Source organism: Hippopotamus amphibius, chromosome 12, assembly GCF_030028045.1.
Source record: "Hippopotamus amphibius kiboko isolate mHipAmp2 chromosome 12, mHipAmp2.hap2, whole genome shotgun sequence".
NCBI classification, from domain to species: domain Eukaryota; kingdom Metazoa; phylum Chordata; class Mammalia; order Artiodactyla; family Hippopotamidae; genus Hippopotamus; species Hippopotamus amphibius.
Genome location: NC_080197.1, coordinates 73,068,480 through 73,087,415, shown reverse-complemented (window position 1 = coordinate 73,087,415; position 18,936 = coordinate 73,068,480). Strand labels below are relative to the sequence as shown.

General features: G+C 34.9%; 1 protein-coding gene across 1 annotated transcript; it reads right to left on the bottom strand.

Annotated features, from left to right (window-relative positions):
* Positions 1–197: 197 nt before the first annotated feature.
* Positions 198–10,749, bottom strand: KLRB1 (killer cell lectin like receptor B1). The gene is made up of 6 exons (XM_057704203.1): positions 10,665–10,749; positions 5,505–5,603; positions 4,745–4,822; positions 3,418–3,572; positions 2,914–3,029; positions 198–345 (listed from the first exon to the last, which is right to left on the bottom strand). Exons 1-6 carry the CDS (start codon positions 10,747–10,749, stop codon positions 198–200), a joined length of 681 nt encoding a protein of 226 aa, XP_057560186.1.
* Between the last annotated feature and the right edge of the window lie 8,187 nt (positions 10,750–18,936).

Below are 18,936 nucleotides of genomic sequence, written 5' to 3'. Positions count from 1 at the left end.
TGGAAACTAAAGAAATGGAGAGCAGAGACTTCCCTGGTGCCACAGGGATTAACACTCCGCACTCCCAGTGCAGGGGGTCCTGTTCTATCCCTGGTGAAGGAACTAGATTCCACCTCCATGCTGCAACTAAGAGTTCCGCCCAATAAATAAATAAATAAAGATTGAAAAAAAAAAAGAAACGGAGAGTGGATGTACAGTCAAGTGGCAGAACATACTTTATTTCTGACAGATTTTAGTTCTTTTTGACAGATCCATTTATTTTCTGTAGCACAGTTCTCAGAAAGAATTTGTGTCATTGAGATACAAACACAACTGTCCTCTTTAGCATCACCAGTAATTTGTAATCTGTGGAGCAAAAAAGAAGCCTCTCTTTAGTGTTTGTGATTTTTCTCACACAATTCTCATCCAGCCAGTATGTTCTGTAACTTTCAGGAAACAACGAGATGCTCGGTTATTAAGTCACAAATATAATGATATAAACTTTAAAAGCAAGCTCATATAAACCTCTGGAACTTGTAGGCTCATCTTCACTGGAAAAGAATCATTCTAAAAAGAAATGGCATAATGACATCTAAAAAAGAAGGTTTGGAAACAGGGAATTGAATCTCCTATTAGTATGTCATGTGAGAAGTTTCTTACCTTCACTGAGCCTCAGTTTTCTTAAATATATAAGACATAACCACCTAGTACTTGGGGAGGCATTGAGATGGTGCCTATGAAAGTGTGATCATGCTTAAACAAAGTATGTACTCAGTAAATGTAATAAGTAGGTAGAAACGCAGGGTCTGCAGAATTTGAATGTATCAACATCCAGAAAAGGAGACTTAGTTCATGTTGCATGTAGTAGGAGTTTCCCTTTTTCCCATTCCAAACAAGTTGGTGAGTGTCTGCTACAATATATGTACTATTAGTTCCAAAAAACAGGAGTCTTGTGGCTCTTTGCAGGTTGGGTGTGAGTAGCAGTCAAACAAGATAGAGCTGGAGCGCCAGAATGGGGTGTGTGCAAGACATTCACCTATTTGTCTCAAATAGAAAGTGAAGTGGTGGCAGTGGGCAGGGCTCCATCAGCTTTTTTTTTTTCTTTCCTTTTTTCCACTTCTTCATGGAGCCCCTCAGTCTTGTGAGAAGCTAACCTGATTTCCTCCTAGGGCCTGACACTTTAGTCAAATTAGAATTTCTCTCAACTGAGCTATTGCAAAAGTCGCCTGTGTTTTATCTCTTCAACCCTTCTGGTCCTTTCTTCTATTTTCAAGATAATTTTTTAATGTTCATCTGGCCAAGGCCCTTTCCAAAAGGCCCTTGGTGACTTCCCAGGCCTTCTTTGACCGGAGCTCTGCCTAGTTCTCTAACATTATCTCATTTAATCCCCAAAACAGTCCTGTGAAAAAAATTATTATCAACCTTTATGGTTTTTTGGTTTGTTTGTTTTTCCCTGAAAACCAGGGTAGAAAACTAAACCTTCCAGGTTTACCTGAGCACTATCTTAATCAAATCATCATTTCTATCCTCAGAATAAAATAGACTGTTCAATTGAATTTAATGTCAGTTTTTCCTATATTTCTGCTCAGAGACACTTCAGAGTTTTCCAATTTTATTATAAACTTTACTAAAATAAACATAATGGCCGAATAAGAAACATACATACACACAAACCAAAATTAACATTTGCTATATACAAAAAAAAAAAAATAAATTAATATCAGAGTTGCATTTATATGTAAATAAAGTATAGAATATAATCCCTAGGAAAACAAATAAAAAATCAGAGTAGATTTTATTTAACAAAATATATTTGCCTTTCATACATTTATTCTAGTTCAGAACACTTTATTTTAAAATAATCTTCATTTTAAAGTACAGCATCTAAAAATATTTTAGAACATGGGTCAAACAATGTCAAAATTTGCTAATTAAACAAACATTTCTTTCAATGCTTAATAATTTTCCACACAATGAATTATTACTATATTTTACATAAACTTGAACATGCTCCTGTGTCTTGAATTTTAACCTCTTGTTTTCTGAATGATAAAAAAAATCCATTTTAACCGTAATTTATACAAATGTGAATAAATCATTCACAGACTCAAAAAACGTAACACAATATCATCTATTCTGAAAAACTCATCAAAAGTTCTTTTCAGAAACTTGGTTGGATGCCTGCACACTTTCACTTTCTAGGGGAAAAAAATGTCCTGCCCTTTCCTGTACAAATAACTATGAAGTCTGTTAAAAATTTGTAATTTAACTGTGTAACATCAATCCTCCTATAACAACAATGGTTATCTTGACCATCTTGCATAAAAAACTGTAATGAGACAACCAAAAAGAAACAGCAAATAGTTCTTTTGTGCTTATGTGGATTCACTACATCTCCTCAAACAACTCTCTTTTTTTCACACCCTTGGTTAAAATAAACTACAATATTTGTCACAATGTGGGTAGTTTCTCTCAAATGTCTGGCTTCCATACTCTGATATTTACTATACTTTTTCCTCTTGTATTCGTTGCTCAAATGCTGGTTGTGACCCACTAACGTATGCGGCCCCACAGTTTGAAAACACTACCTAAACAATTCTTTGTGCCAATAGCTTCCAGCTAGAAATTTTTTAATTTTTAAATTTTGTTATTTTAAAAACTTTTTTGTGTGCCCTTCCCAAAGGAGTTAGTCTATTCCTTCTCCTAAAACTCCACTGCAGATAAAACTATACGTTGTTACCAAGGGTAGATGTCTTCCATATATGGGAGTTTCCAACCAACTTCAGAATCATTCTTCTTCTCAGACTATACTGTTCCTCTTGAAAATTTCTAAACTAAATTAAAACTATAAATAACCTTTGATAACGATGTTACTATCTTGCCATGTAAACCTGATGTAAATTGAATATTCAAATTAGCTTGTCTAATACTCACATATTAGAATTCAAAAGGGATCCATTTGTCCACTTCCAGTTCTTCTCTGATAACGTAAAATTTAATCCAATCCAAAATAGCATTCCTCCTTTGTCTATCAGGTTTCGTATGAGTCTCTACAAATGAAACAGAAGAAATGACTATATATTGAATCCGTTTATCTATTGCTGGTTTGCATTCTTCCGCTCATTCCTGAAACCCAGTTCAAGTGTCACCTCCTCTATGAAGTCTTTCCTCACTTCCCATCAGAGTTAATTATTCCTTATTTGTGATGTTTCTATCTGTATATTTATATATATCCAAATATTTATATGTATATTGTTGTATTCATTACATGATATTTATTTTGCTTACATGACCACTTAATCTCTCAGATTGTGAGTTTCTTGAAGTCAAAGTTAACACTTCCATCTGCATAGAACCCTCAAGGCTAAAGCACAAAGATCTTGATATGGTTAGGAGCAAGTGCTAAGTTGTATTAAAGTGTTTTACTTAATTACTTACCAGTTCTTCCTGATCTTGAATAAGCAGCAGACTGGATTCTTTTGTGGAACAGTCGGTTAGACTGTCATTCCAAGGTTTTAAAGTCTCATAAAAAAACAAGCACTTATCTCGGATTAGATGCCAGTTTGTTGGGCACTTTAACGGAACCGGTTTCTCTAAAGTAAGAAAGAGGAAGAAGAAATAAATGTTCTGTTTCTAACCTGCCCCCACCTCACTAACACTAATCACACATGCACAAGTCATTATAAATTCAGGAAGGTCTTTGATCTTCACTGTGAGAACAATTCATGAATTTAATGTAGCTTTAAGGGTTCTGAGACCTACTGTTCATTCTGGTACTAAGATTTGAAAATTAGTGACCAGTTAAAACACTGACAGACAGAATAACTTGTTCAAGTCCACACAAGCAGATGCTGGTGGAGTCAAAACTCTTTCTGAGATCCCTTAAATTCATTACCAGTGCTCTTTCTACTCCATGGACAATATCAAACTTATCTAAACAATGTCTACTTTAAACAACATGTAAAATGAAAAGCAAATAACAATTCATTTCCATAAGTGAGTGGCAAATACCATGGAGAAAAATTATAAGAAAATTTCTAATTGCTAAATTATATATTTGCCTATTCATGGGATCTATTGGATAGAATTTTCCAGAACGATTTTCCAAGTTTCTTAAAATTTCTGTTCTGTGCAAATGTATGTAGTAAATGATCACATTCTACTACAGTCCCTCAACAATAGTGTCTTTATTAACACACACTACTTAGTAAGTACAAGATCAACGTCAATGATTAATACAATAAATATTAAAGAATTCATTTTATGTTTGTGTTGCATTAATTAACTCTAGACCAAAGCTAGCTGCTTGATCTATTCATTAAGATCATCAAATATCCCACTTCAATGCATATTTTACTTCATAGCTTGGTTTTTGGCTATTAATTATTGAATATCCTAGCAGCGGTCTCTCATAAGGCAGTATTATCTGGTGGTTAAGATATAGGCTCTGAGATTAGACCACTGAAGTATGAGAGTGAGTCAAAATTATCTGCACTCTGACTGTAGCACTTACAGAAGTTTTAATATAACCGGAGTACAGATAATTTTTGACTCACCCTGGTACAATTCCCAGTGTCACCACTTAGTACTTGTGTGACCCTGAATGAGTGGCTTAACCTTTCCATGCCTCAGTTTTGTCAAACATAAAATCAGAGCGATAATACTATCTTAACGTATGGATTGTCAAGAGCCCTAAATAAGATACTACATGATACCTATCGAATTTTAGCTGTTATTCTTAGGAAAGTCAAGCCCCCAAATATACCTGTTGCTTCCTTCCTGTTCTCTTGAGCATCCATGCTGCTTTTTTCTATTGATGATTTTTGTCTTGAGAATATCACTACTAAATAAAGAGAAACCGTTAAGAAGATTAATGCTGAAAGCTGCAATGAAATGGATACGTTATATTTATCACTTCAGGAAATTACCTCAACAAGGTTGAAATGAACAGAAGAGAAAAGCAGTAGCGATGTAGTAACAAAGGGTCTACTTAGAAGACAATATAAACAAACAAGTAATCACATAACAAGTGAACACACACGGATATTGAGTTACCTGCTTCTACCATATAAGTAAATTCCCAGGTGTGCCTTAAACTCTTAAATGGCTTATACTCACTGCCTGCATGTTCCATCTTCAGAATGAGTATCATTGTGCCTATCCCATGGGACAGATTGCCTAGGACAATCTGGAATTTAGTAGGCACTTAAAAAACTGTAGACAATTGGAAATTTCTATCTTCTTTGTTATTGTACTGCTTTTATCATAATTATGATTTTTTAAAAAAAAGTTCTTGGAGCTCATGTGAAATCCCCCGTGAAGAACAATTAGGAGGAGAAATACGAAAGACTGAAGTTTGCATAGTGGATACAGGCTGAGCACTGTCAGAGCACTCTTTTGTAACTGTTTTTATGTCATGGGTCTTCCACTAAGTTTGGGGTGACCACATGATGTTAACACACTTTAATATTTATGGTAGAAGTAGAATAAATAGAAAAAGAAATAAATGATCTTGTATCACTTACCTGAAACACTCAACCCAATCACAGTCAAGGCAAGAAGAATAATCCCAGCACAACTAAGTTTCAGAGCAAATTTATGCCAAGGTGGACCCTGACAGACATCTGAGACAGGAAGAAAATATACTTGGTTAACTCAATTGAGTTCATCTCACTGGGGGCTAGGGGCATGAAAGAACAATTTATCAGTCATCTTAAAGTAGGATCCCACAAGATGGAATTTCAGATGCAACTGAGAGTTTGCTCATTGATAAAATAGAAATATTTATTCCTGTCTTGGGTACGAAGGATTGGTATAAGAATCAAATGAGATAGATGTGATGGTGTTTTGAAACATAAGTGCTATACAAAAATGAGGCATGTACTCTATTGTAGGAAGTAAATCCAAAAATTTGTCTAAAAAGGATGGCTTTCATTCATTCAAGATATATTTTTTGAGGCTCTATTTTATGCCAAACAACATGTTGGGTGCTGGTGATATAAGACAATTCTTTTTTTTAGACATGGATTCCTCTTCTTTACTGTCGTCTAGAACATTCATCTCCAACTTGGACCAAACAGATGGAATTCAAGGAAGAGTATTTTATGAGTTTGCATGTTATTTTTTAGTATTTCAATGAATATAACATAACATGAACCTGTGTCTACAATATTGCATAGTCTAAAAAATATCAAGTATCTTTGCTTTTCTCTGTAATCATGTCAATAACAATGTACTATCTATCTCATGTTCATCAGAAGTTGTGATTATATTAGTTAAAATGGGATCATAAATTAATCATAACTTTATCAATGTATTTTTGCTTCCAGACATCTTTAAAAAACATGGATTTCATAGGGAAAAATAATCAAAGAGGAGCTTATTAATATAAAAAATTATTGGGAAACACTGAGCAACAGCTTCTAAAACCATATTCAGCTCTGACAGGAATTATTCTGGTAATTCTGAAGGAATTATTGTTATTCTACTTGAAATTGTGCTTAGATAACTTCTATACCTAACTTAATTATAAGACCACTTTTACTCCCATTTGGTTTATAATATGTTAGATGTATTACAATTATACATTGTTTTCTAAATTGTATCATTACAGCCAAGGGCCTTTACAAGTAAAGGTTTTCTAATTTAACTATAGCTATCATTTATTTATGTTATCTGTTCCTTTTTATATTTTTTCCTAATATTCCTCAATGTAAAGGAATACTTGCTTTGAGTCACTTGTTAAAAATTTTACTATCAGATATGTTAAAATGTTGTCTTTATTCTCATTAAATTTTCTAGAGTGATTCACAAGTGCATTTCTACTTTAGTTTTTCACACTATCCCTAGCTATTAAGTTGTGTGACCCAGTTTTCATACAGCTACTAATGATCTCTTCTGTTAGGACGCTGACAGTCATATAAGAGGTACCTCTTTATAAAATGTCCTTGTGGAGAGGGAATTTAAGGAGCTAAATGTGATAAAAGATTATGGGAGGAAACAGATAATAGATTAGATTTCAGGTAGTGACACCTGGATTATCGTCTGGAGGGGAGAGATGAGAGTAGACACTTTGAGGGGCTCTGAGGTCCTGGGCGTACATCTGAAAATGGGAGAACCAGACTGGAGAATATTGACCTAGAACTTCTCCTGTGAACCCGTGTGACACAGAGCAGCTAAACTTAGTGAGCCTAAGACTAGTCCTAGGTGACCTCTCCTTACGGTTGTATAATATTATACTATTTTTTCTTCCTCACCCTTTCCTCCCTTGAAACTTTGAAAAATGGAGAAAGCTCTATATAGTCACTATTTTAACACTTATTACCAAAGGACAGCTGTGGTTAAGAGCAGAGGCTCTCAAATCTTTCAGATTTGTATCTGAGTGTGTTATTTTGGGCAATGCACCCTTCATAAACTACAAATTTCCTCACCTGTGAAATGTACAATAATATCTACTTCATGAGGTTTTGGAAAGGGTTATATAAAAAATAACTCTTCTAGACATGATGTCTGGTACATAATAACTGTTCATCTAAAGTTTAAAGAATTGAGTGGAGGGTCCTGCACCTCTCCTGTGTTGTTTTTCTGTTGCATTACATGACTTTAGAAGTAACAGAGTTACAATAACAAATTGAAGAGGTCAGATAAACTTTAGTTATCTGGAAATACCCACGCAGGGGTATTTTTTTGTTTGGATATAAACAGTATGCCAAATCATCTCTCTCCATTGCTCTAAACCTTTCCATGGCTTTCTCTCAAGCAGATCTAAGTCTCTACGTCCGTAAAACCAGCCTACAAATCCCTGTTCAACCTGGCTTCTCATTATGTCCCTAACTTCATCTCCTCCTGTTTTCCACACAGACATGCTCTGTCATTTCACATGAACCTGTGTGCTCATCCTACAAGATGACAGGCATGTTCTCATCTCAGCAATCTTGCACTTGCACTGGTCCATCTTCTACAAGGCTCTTCTCCCAGGAAGCATACCTTTGTCTCTCAGTTCTTTCAGGTCTTGACTCAAATGTCATCTTGTCAGGCAGGCTTCTATTATTATTGTATTTGATACCATACTCTCTCCAAAAGCTAACTCTCAATTCCATTTTTTTAAAAAAATTTTCTCTGTTGTATTTAATGTTGTCTAATCTGTGTGTGTGCGTGTGTGTGTGTACACACCCATATATATATATATATATATATATATATATATATATATATATTCTTAGTTATTCATTTATTTGTATGTCTTCCTTGTAGTATATTATAAATGCAATAAAGGAAAATATTTTTTCCCTATCTTGTTCGCTGTTGTATCCTTAGCACCTAGGGCATGCCTGACACAGGTGCTTAGTTTTGGATGAATAAATAAACTCTAGAGGCATTTTGCCAACACCTATCTACTTTCTTCTAGGAGACCAAATCGTGGGCCATAAATCTCTCTGGTTTTCCTGGCTGCCTTTGATGTTGTCACTATCCTACAGTTACCACAGCCTAAACAGTTTAGCCAAAGAGCTCAGTGGTAGTTTCGCAATAATTGTAACACCACATGGATGTGTGGAGAAAGGAATGTCTCCTGCCACTTCTGTTAAACAAAGGATGTTGAGACTATAAAGCCATCAGCCAGTACAGCCATCTAGGATGATGCAGCCTGAGGGGAACTCAGGATGGAGAAAAGCAGGATACTGGCCTTGATAGTTAAGATCCGTGTCAAGGAATGATTTCAATAAGCTCAGACTCTTGCATCTTCCCATATATAGAAAAGCACTAAAATCATTAACTGGAGATGTTTGTTTTTGTAATTAGCAGTAATCTTTTGATGTTCAATTACATTTTTTTTTAGCAAAAACTTCTATACATCCTGGTTCCTCTATTACCTCTTGGGAAAAGTTCCTCAGAGCTATCAGAGAGTCTGCCTTTCCAACTATAGTCCTCGGTAAGGCCATCAAACACATAATTCTCAACTTTTAGGTTAAGCATTTTTTTTCAGTCAATAAGTTTTTGTAATCACACATTTTGTTCTGACTTTATTCTTTTTTTTTTTTTTCAGATTTACTTTTAGAATGATATTTTGCGGAATAATGATTACAATCAGAATAGACAAGTTTTCTGGCCCCGTTGATTTGGGGTCACAGATAGTAGCTTTTGAGGAAAATCTCGCTGTCTTTCTCTGTATTCATTCTCTGACATCTCCTTGCAACACGATCCTCCTTTCTCCCCACTTTTGCTAGATCTGAATAGGGAAGAGAAAATCTTGCTCTTTCCCATCAAAAAATAACTGTCACTTGACCAAACTCTCACTGCAGTTATCAAAATTCTCCAGTTTCCTGTAATCCCCGTACGAATGGTATCATGAAACTGATATCATGATCTATGTGGGGAAATTATATATCTCTGCTGAGGGGCGCAAAAGGAAAGTCAAATGAGGGGGGGAGAGAGAGCAATACTTGTCCTTGGAAAAACTCATAAAGATACCATCTACCTAAGTTAATTTATTGCCCTTTCACTTTTGACAACGAGCAGGCATCACGTTTGTAAAGAGGAAAAATAGTAAAGATTTCCTTAAGGAAAAAAAAAAGGTTATATTGATAACCCTAAGACTTTTCAATCTCCAATTTAGAGCATTGATAATTTAATAGTTTCAAATTATACCATACCATCCTAAAAAGATACAACCCACTTGCTAAGCACACTATGGAATGAGTATCAGGTTGGATAAAAATTGCAATATTATTGATATTAGTAAATTTGGTTTGATACCAGAAGATAACACTATGACATGATAATTTTATACATTTTGTCTGCTTAGGTTCTAGTTTCTTTTTATCCATCCCCAGGCCGTAGAATCCATCATCTATTACCTCACATTAGAATTCCCCATCTCTTTCACTCAAAATACTTACTCCTCTGACACTCAGAAAATCGCCAACTTCAATAAATATGAAATAAATGCACAAGTGATATTCTTCCGTGTCTCATGGCTTAAGTCCTTCTAAACTGTTATACTTTTCAATTTAAAAATCTTCAGATTGTGATTATATTCAAGTCTTTGATCTTGAATATATTGTCTTTCAGAACACTTTTTTTCCCCTTCCCTTTGAAGAGTGAAGGATGTTAACGGCTGAGCCTACATTTTGTATTCTGAAAGGAATGCCCTGGATGCAAATGCATTGGAATTTAATCACAGTATTTTATAGAGGGATTTGAAATAAGGCAGGTTACTATTACAGCAAGGTAGTAAGGTATCTCTAAAAATATTCATTTGTTAAAAAAAAACAAAAAAGGGACTTCTCTGGTGGTCCAGTGGTTAAGATTCTGCACTTCCATTGCAGAGAGCATGGCTTTGAGACCTGGTCAGGGAACGAAGATTCCTTCATGGTGCAAAAAAAAAAAAAAAAGGAAAAAAAGAAATAAAAATATTCCTTTGTTCATACATGTAAAATATTTCTTCAGGATCTTTTAGCCAAGGCTCAGTAATAGGAACAATATCCACTTTTCACAAAAGTATCTTGATGAAAAAGAAATCTATAAAAATGTGCTTTTTTCCACATTTGTGATTACCTGCAGGCAGGCCATGATATATCTATTTAACATTATTTTGACTGCTGTTCATCTTCAAAGCCATGATTTAAAGAAAAAAATGTAACTAGGGAAGATATACAAATGCCAAAAGGAAAATTAAAGCCACTTACTCTGAGGAAGAGATGGGGGTGATGAGCTTTCAAGGCCAGCATCCCTGGATATGTTTAAATCAGCATATATCACCTGTCTGTCCATTGCAAACAGAAGAATATGGCACTAAACTTATGTAAAAGAAAAAACTCCAAGTTCTATGAGGCAAGATAAGCAAAAGGAAGTACCTAGTCTTGAAAAACTTTTTTGTCTTTCTTACCTACCCACACTTCTAGCTGTGGGTTTTCTCTATAAGTTAGTGAGAAAATCCACTTACTGGCTGTCCAGTATACTTAGAAGTGTAATATCTACTTTGCTTAATTAATTGGCCTGTTGTTTGACAAAATTGTGGGAAGGTGTGTTTCTTGTCTCTGTAACCATCATTTTTAAGTACCTTTCTCAGTGCCAGCGCCAGCATGAGGGAAATAAAGCGCTCACATTTCCCTCCAAAAAAGTCAAGAATCAAGATAAACAATATTTAATGCAGTGTTGTAAAAAGTAAACACTAACGCAAGAAAACCTGCAGGATGCCTTTCCAAAGCTCTAAACTCTTCCTGAAATATTTGTGCTCCCCCCAAAAGACGCAAAATGTGGAAAATGGAGTTGTAAATGTGGAAAAGGCTGCAGAATAATACAGCAGAGAAAGCAAACAGCTAAAGATCAAGACTACTCTTTGCTTAAAACAATGCTTTTAGTGCACTGAAGTTTAATTTCAAGTTATGAAGCATGACATGACCACTAGGAATCCACAATGGCCATGTTAAAAATGATTGAGGAAGGAATGTTCCCTTCCACCAGAAGCTTGCAAAATTATGTGAGCTTCAAAAGTATACACTGGCTAGAAATATAAACCAAAGAAGAGTCTTCACTTGTCCATATGTATGAAACATACTCATTGCTCTTTTTCTTTGTTACAGCCATCTTCACAATGATCTATCACAAAAGACCCTTATTATGCAGTCTTTGTGTAAAATAAAATCCTTCACAGGAATTTACGCCTGGAGAATTTTTCTAGTTATGTTAATGAATTCCTTGATCATTTAATCTCCTACATAACACTTTCTAAACACAGCATATCAGAATTCAGAAATTTACTGTCACTATTGTTGATAGATAATAGAGTGATAGATACAGATTATATGCACACACATACACACAGGCATGTGATATATATGTTATTAAAGGTTTCAGAGGGTAAATGATTATAAGTAATTGAGATTTAGGATGTGGCAATAGTAGCAATAATATTGAATAGCTCAAGGAACAAAAAAGATAGGTTTTTGATGGATTTTTAATTTTGACTATGTCACCTATCCTGACATTGATATTTGCTGAGTTAATAGTGGGAGTTTGAGTGGATAGGAAAATAGAGTAAAATAAAAACATAGTTAATTTTTTAAAAAAATTCTTTATTGGAATATAATTGCTTTACACTCTTGTGCCAGTTTTTGAAGTACACCAAAGTGAATCAACTGTATTTATACATATATCCCCATATCCCCTCCCTCCCTCTCCTCTCTCCTCCCTCCCACCCTCCCTATCCTGGCCCTCTAAGTCATCACCCATCATTGAGTTTATCTCTCTATGTTATGCAGCAACTAAAAACAAAGTTAATTTTGAAGGTGAAGTACAATAAAGGCCAGATTATGGCTATGACATGGAGAGAAGAGTGATAAGAGCATGATAAGACAATCATTTGTGCAAGAAGGTGAAAAGACAAAAGGCAACAAGTGGTGATGGTAAGACAAGATAATCCACTCTGACTTAGGAAAGAAAATGGTGACTTTAGCAAGATGACAGGCTAGGAAGCTATGCCCTCTTTATCCCACAGAGACGCTGAGTTAATAACAGTATATGAACAGAATACCTCTGTGAGAGCTCTAGAAACCAGTTGAAAAACTACAGCACTCGGGCCATTGTAAAACCAGGAAGAGATTCCAACAAAAGGGGTAGGAATCCCAGCATTTGGTGCAAACCTCAGTGCCCCTTCCTCTGCATGGCAGAGTGTGGAGACACCAGGAAGAAACCCTGTATAACAGGGACCCTTTAAGATAAAAACAAAAAAGTAGAATGTACATCCAAAATTCTGGATTGTCTGGTGGCTACTCAAGGGACTGGTTTCTGTCTTGCCTGACCCAGAGTGCTTATGGGACCAGAAAAAGTTTGGAGGCTACTGGAAGCTGAGGCAAGCAACATGCAGAGTTGCAGTTCTGCAGGCAGACATGGGAAAAGCAAGAAGTGAGAAAAGATTTGAGAAGTTCAGAAACCTCCAACTAGGCTAACTGGTGAAAGGTCTTACTCTTCACAAAGGCTGTATGCAAAAAAAAAAGAAAAAAAAAGGCTCTATGCAAAGCTTGGGAGTGGCAAATCTCAGCAACACACACACACACACACACACACACACACACACACTCACACACATACCCATGCAAACAGGGCCCAAAGGAACAACAAAAACCCCAGAAGCTGAAACTGATTCTAAAAAAAAATAATCAGATCTATGAGCTGCCTGACAAAGAATTTAAAATAATTGATGCATATAGAGAGAAAACTTAATGAAGAGACTGCTACGAATAATTGTGTATCAACAAGTAGGGTAACCTAAAGGAAATGGATAAATCCCTAGCAATGTACTAAGACTGAATCATGAAGAAACAGAAAATCTCAACAATCCAACAGTGGGTAAGATTTAAATAATATTAAAAACAAAGAAAAGTCCAGGACCAGATGAATTCATTGGAGAAGTCTACTTAACATTTAAATAAAAATTAGTAATTCTCCTGAGAATCTTCCAAAAATCTGAAGAGGATGGAACACTTTTAAGCTCTATGAGACCAACATTACCCTGATACCAAAGCCAGATAAAGACACTGCAAGAAAAGAAGACTATAGACTAATATTCCCAATGAATATTGATACAAAAATTTTCAACAAAATACTAACAAACTGAATTCAACAGCACATTAAAAAGATTATGCATCATGACCAAGTACATTTATTCCTGGAATAGAAGACTGGTTTAGCATAGGAAAATCAACCAATGTAATGCACCACATTAATAGAATGAAGGACAAAAACCACATGACTATTTTAATTGATGGAGGAAAAACATTTGACAAAATTTCACATCCTTTCACGATAAAAGCATTCAACACACTAGGAGTAGAAGGAAACTATCTCAACATAATAAAGGCCATTTATGAAGAGCTCACAGCTAACAGCACAATCAATGGTGAAAAACTGAAAGTTTTCCTCTAAGTTCAAGAGCAAGACAAGGATGTCTCTCACTACTTCTATTCAACATAGTATTTTATAACTATAACTGGGATATCACCTCTAAAAATTGTGAATCACTGTTATACACCTGAAACTTATATAATATTTTATGTCAGCTATACCTCAATTAAAAAAGATGTGTATACTATTGACAGTGATCTACAGATTCAATGCAATCCCTATTAAAATACCAGTGGCATTTTTTTTTCAGAACTAGAAAAATAATCATTCCAAAAGTCACATAGAATCTCTAGAGAACCTCAAACAAAAATTTTGTAAAAGAAGAACAAAGTTGGAGGACTCAACTTCCTGGTTTCAAAACATATTACAAAGTGACAGTAACCAAAACAGTGTAGTACTGGCATAAAAACAGACAAATAAACCAATGAAATAAAGAGCCCAGAAATAAACCTCTATGTATATGACCATAGGATCTTCAACAGCAGTGCCAAGACTACTCAGTGGGCAAAAGACCATCTCTTCAACAAAGGATGTTGGGAAAACTAGATGTCTACATGCAAAATAATGAAGTTGACCCTTATCTCACACTACATACAAAAATTAACTTAAAATGGATTAAAGACCTATATGAAGGTAATACCTATAACTATACAACTCCTAGAAGAAAACATATAGGAAAAGATTCATGACTTCGCCATAATATCTTTTATATAACTCCAGAAACACAGACAACAAAAGCAAAAATAGACAAATGGGACAGCATCAAACTTAAAAACTTTTGTGCATCAAAGAACACAATCAACAGAGTGAAAAGGCAACCTACAAAATGGGAGAAAATATTTGCAAATCATATGATAAGGTTAATATCCAGCATATATAAAGAGCTTCTATGACTCATCAACAAAATCAAAGAGTCTGTTAAAGAAATGAGCAAAGAATTTGAATAGCTGTTTCTCCATAGATGATATCCAAATGTCCAACAAGCATATGAAAAGATGACCATCATCACTAACCATCTGAGAAATGCAAATAAAACCACAATATGGTATCAACTCACACATGTTAGGATGATTAATATTTAAAAAAATACAGAAAATGACAATTGTTGGCAAGATGTGGAGAAATTGGAACTCTTGTGCCCTGTTGGTTGGATTGCAAAATGGTGCAACCACTATGGTAAACAACATAGTTTCTCAAAATTTAAAAATAGAACTATTATATAATCCAGTAATCCAGCTTCTAGGAATATATTCAAAAGAACTGAAAACAAGTTCTCAAAGAAATATATGCATGTTCATAACAGCACTATTCACAATAGCCAAGAGTTGAAGCAATCCAAATATCTATCAACAGATAAGTGGTTAAATAAAATGTGGTATATATATACAATGGAATATAATTCATCCTTAAAGCAGAAGGAAATTCTGTCACATATTGAAATATTAATGAATCTTGAGGATATTGTTATGTGAAATAAGTCAGTTATAAAAAGAGTGTATTATTCCACTTCTAAGAGGTATCTACAGTAGTAAAATTCACAGAAACAGAAAGTAGACTACTGGCTGGAGTTTCAGAATTTGCAAGGTGAAAAAATTCCAGTGCTCTGTCTCCAACAATATGGATATAGTCAACACTACTGAACTGTATGCTTAAAAATTATTAAGAAGGTAAATTTTACATTGTGTTTTTACCACAATAGAAAAAAAGAAAAAAAAAAAAAGAAAAAAGAAAAGTTGCATAGCTCATGGAAAACTAGTGTTCAGTAATGACAAATAAGGGAAGGGAGGGTATATTATCTAAAAATATTCAGGATGTAAGGCCAGTGTTTTCAATAGGATCTCTTCCCTCTCTACACTAGAGAATAGGAAATGGTCAATTGTTGGAGAATGCAGTGGGACAATGAAGATGGGAGATGGAGTAAAAGGCTCTAAGGGTTTAGAGTGTTCAGCAGGGTCACCCCACTTATGTCCTAAATTGACACATGAACCTGTGTGCACCGTTAACTAGCTTATTCAGACAAGGAATCAAACAAAATGATTCCTGCTAAATTTAAACAATTAAACAATACTTAATGCCTTCTAAGAAAATTTTTAAATATTAGAAGATTAAATGTGGTTTCAGAGAAGATAAATTTTAACCACTGAAAAATTCATCATTTGGCTACAGATTATCTCTCTAGCTGTACTGCTTAAGTACCAATTTTTGGTTTAAGTCTTAGTACTTCATTGTAAAATCAAATACATTTTATCCCTTCTTCTTCTGTGTTCTTACAGATCTGGCACACAAAACATATTTGTAATTTGCTTGCAACGTGGTAATATCACTTTATGTCTGTTTTGCTAGTCATTGGAAATTTTCTGAATCATGACTGTTTTCTAATGCCAGAGAATAACTGTAGCAGAGAAGAATAAGCCTGACTTCATATTGGATCTATTCCTTTAGCTCTAATCTTTATGTCCTATTGCCTGTGCTTAGTTACAGGCAACTTTGTAAAAGAATGTTGCCTTAAATATACAGAATATCCCTTTCTGAAGTCCTCCCAGGCTTGACCTTTAAAGTCATAACATTTTTCATTGCTATAGAGATTAAAAGTTACAAAACAGAAAATAACACTTGTCTTGTTGGAGGTTTATGGGAACATCATGACCAGACCTATGCTGACAACTGCAAAAACAATTATCACATTGTCTCCGGGGTCTGGCCAGCACCAAGAAGTCTGCAACAAACAGCTACACCTCCCCTTTTTGCGTAAAAGAAGCCTGATATCCAATTCAGATAAGATGGTTCTTTGAGACATTAGTCTGTCATCTTCTCAGTCTGCTGGCTTTGAGAATAAAGTCACCATTCCTTGCCCCAGCGCCTCATCTCTTGATTTACTGGCCTGTTGTACAGTGAGCAGTATAAGCTTGGATGCAGTAACATAATTACATGGATATATATTGAAGGAACAAATGAATGTGAGATGTCTATGCTTCACATTTGCCCTGGGGAACACATCACACCCTAAAAATTAAAGACTTCTGAACACCAACTGAACCTACTCGTTAACACCAGACAAAAACAAACTGTTCCAAACAGTAAATGTACTTTTTCTAGCTTGTTCCATAATGGATTATACCAATATCCAGAACATTTTCAAGATTATGATGAGAAAAAGACACTGGACAGAACTTTTTTGTGTTTAAGGTTCAGAAATTTCCACTGCAGACAAAATTAGGTCAGTTGCCTTTATGCACAGGAAATACTTACCACAAGTATCTCCCTAGAGACATTTAAGTGTATACACCTATGGTCAATAAGTGTGTCAGCTAGCAGAATTCCAATTTAGCATTTGCCTGAAGTTCAGTCACTAAAATGTGTATCAATATTGTTAAAACTAATTTTTATAATCTAAGAATTACACTTATTTTAGAGTACACAATTCTCCTATTGTTTCTGTGTTGTTAAATTCAGAGCATGTAGGTGGAAAATAAGGCAGTTGCTAGAAGTCAAATACTCAAAGTCCTTTTATAAAGTGATATGATCCCCTTCTCATGAGGTTACTCATACAGTCATTCAGTATGTGTTCATAAAACATCTACTATGTTACATTCCATATTATTTGTTGGGATGGTTATGTGAGTAAAATTCAAATAGAAAGTATATATACACAATACAAACTTTAAAAAAGAATTATTTGTTTGTTTTTTGGCTGTGTTGGGTCTTTCTCTAGTTGCGGAGAGCGGGGGCTACTCTTCGCTGTGGTGTGCAGGCTTCTCATTGCAGTGGCTTCTCTTCTTGTGGAACACGGGCCCTAGAGCATGTGGGCTTCAATAGTTGCGGCACGTGGGCTCAGTAGTTGTGGCTCACAGGCTTAGTTGCTCCACGGCACATGGGATCTTCCCAGATCAGGACTCTAACCCATGTCCCCTGCATTGGCAGGTGGATTCTTAACCACTGCACCACCAGGGAAGCCTCACAATACAAACTTAACAAAAAATGTAAAGTACAGTCTAGGTCTTCAGAAAATAATAAAAGGGTAAGGTGAATTTCCAGCGAAGAGTGCGTGGGTGGTTGCTGTTTGGGGGATGGTGGTGAAGGTAAGAGAATTTATCTAAAGCAAAAAAAAAGAAAAAGAAAAAAGTCTTAAAGCAAGAGGCCAAGAGACTTGGGTTTTGAGCAATAAATATTTATAGTAAATGCATGAAAAGCATGCATGTAAATTATCTGTACCAATCTCAGATTAGATGCTACTTCTTGAAGAGAAGAAAGGAGAAAAATGGCTTTAGTTGTATCTATGAATTTTATTTGTTTATTTTTCAACTTAATATAAAGAAAATATGGGCAAAATTGTCAATATATGTTATACGTGAGCCACATTATATTGAATCACTTTATCTGATTTTTTTCACTGTAAGCCTCAAATATGCTCTTGGCCATAATTTTCTTTTCAATATCTTTAGTCATTTTGCTTACATGAATTTCATGATCAGCAATTTTTATTTTATACAAGCATCAACTTCAATTAACATGATTTTATCCCATTTATTTTTGTTGCATAACATATTACTCAGTATTTTATCTCCTCTGTGTGTGTGTGTGTGTGTGTGTGTGTGTGTTACACTTACCTTTTGCTGTATGATTTATATTTTCTTTGTGTACTATATAGGTGCACATTCTCTTTTTGGAAATTTAAAAGTTTTATAATCTTATTAAGGTCTTTAGTGGTAACTATTTATTTACTTATTTACATTTTGGACAGAAATTTACATTGCTTTTATTCTGACTGAGTGTGAGTATCTGTTGAATGCTTTAGAGCCATTTGCAGATCCTTCTGGTAAATTTTATGCTTTTGTCAAGACTATTTTTATATTGAATTTTGGAGGAGTTCTTAATGAATCTAGTCCAAATGTATTTTTTTTTGTACCAAATTACTTTATTTGAAAGAATGGTACTAAGGAAAGAACTTCTAGATGTTTTGGTACAACTTATAAAAAAGGTAAAGGTAACCCAAGCATGCACTGCCTCAGTGACCAGGGAAGTCACTCCTGTGGCTACGGGAAGCCCACCTAAGGC

Excerpts from the sequence above, each read along its gene's own strand:
- KLRB1 (XM_057704203.1), bottom strand. The coding sequence starts at position 10,749 with ATGGACAGACAGGTGATATATGCTGATTTAAACATATCCAGGGATGCT. Across the intron at positions 4,823-5,504 it reads GATTGGGTTGAGTGTTTCAG|TAGTGATATTCTCAAGACAA; the intron begins GTAAGTGATACA and ends CTCTTTATTTAG. Across the intron at positions 3,030-3,417 it reads TTCAAGATCAGGAAGAACTG|AGACTCATACGAAACCTGAT; the intron begins GTAAGTAATTAA and ends TTTCATTTGTAG.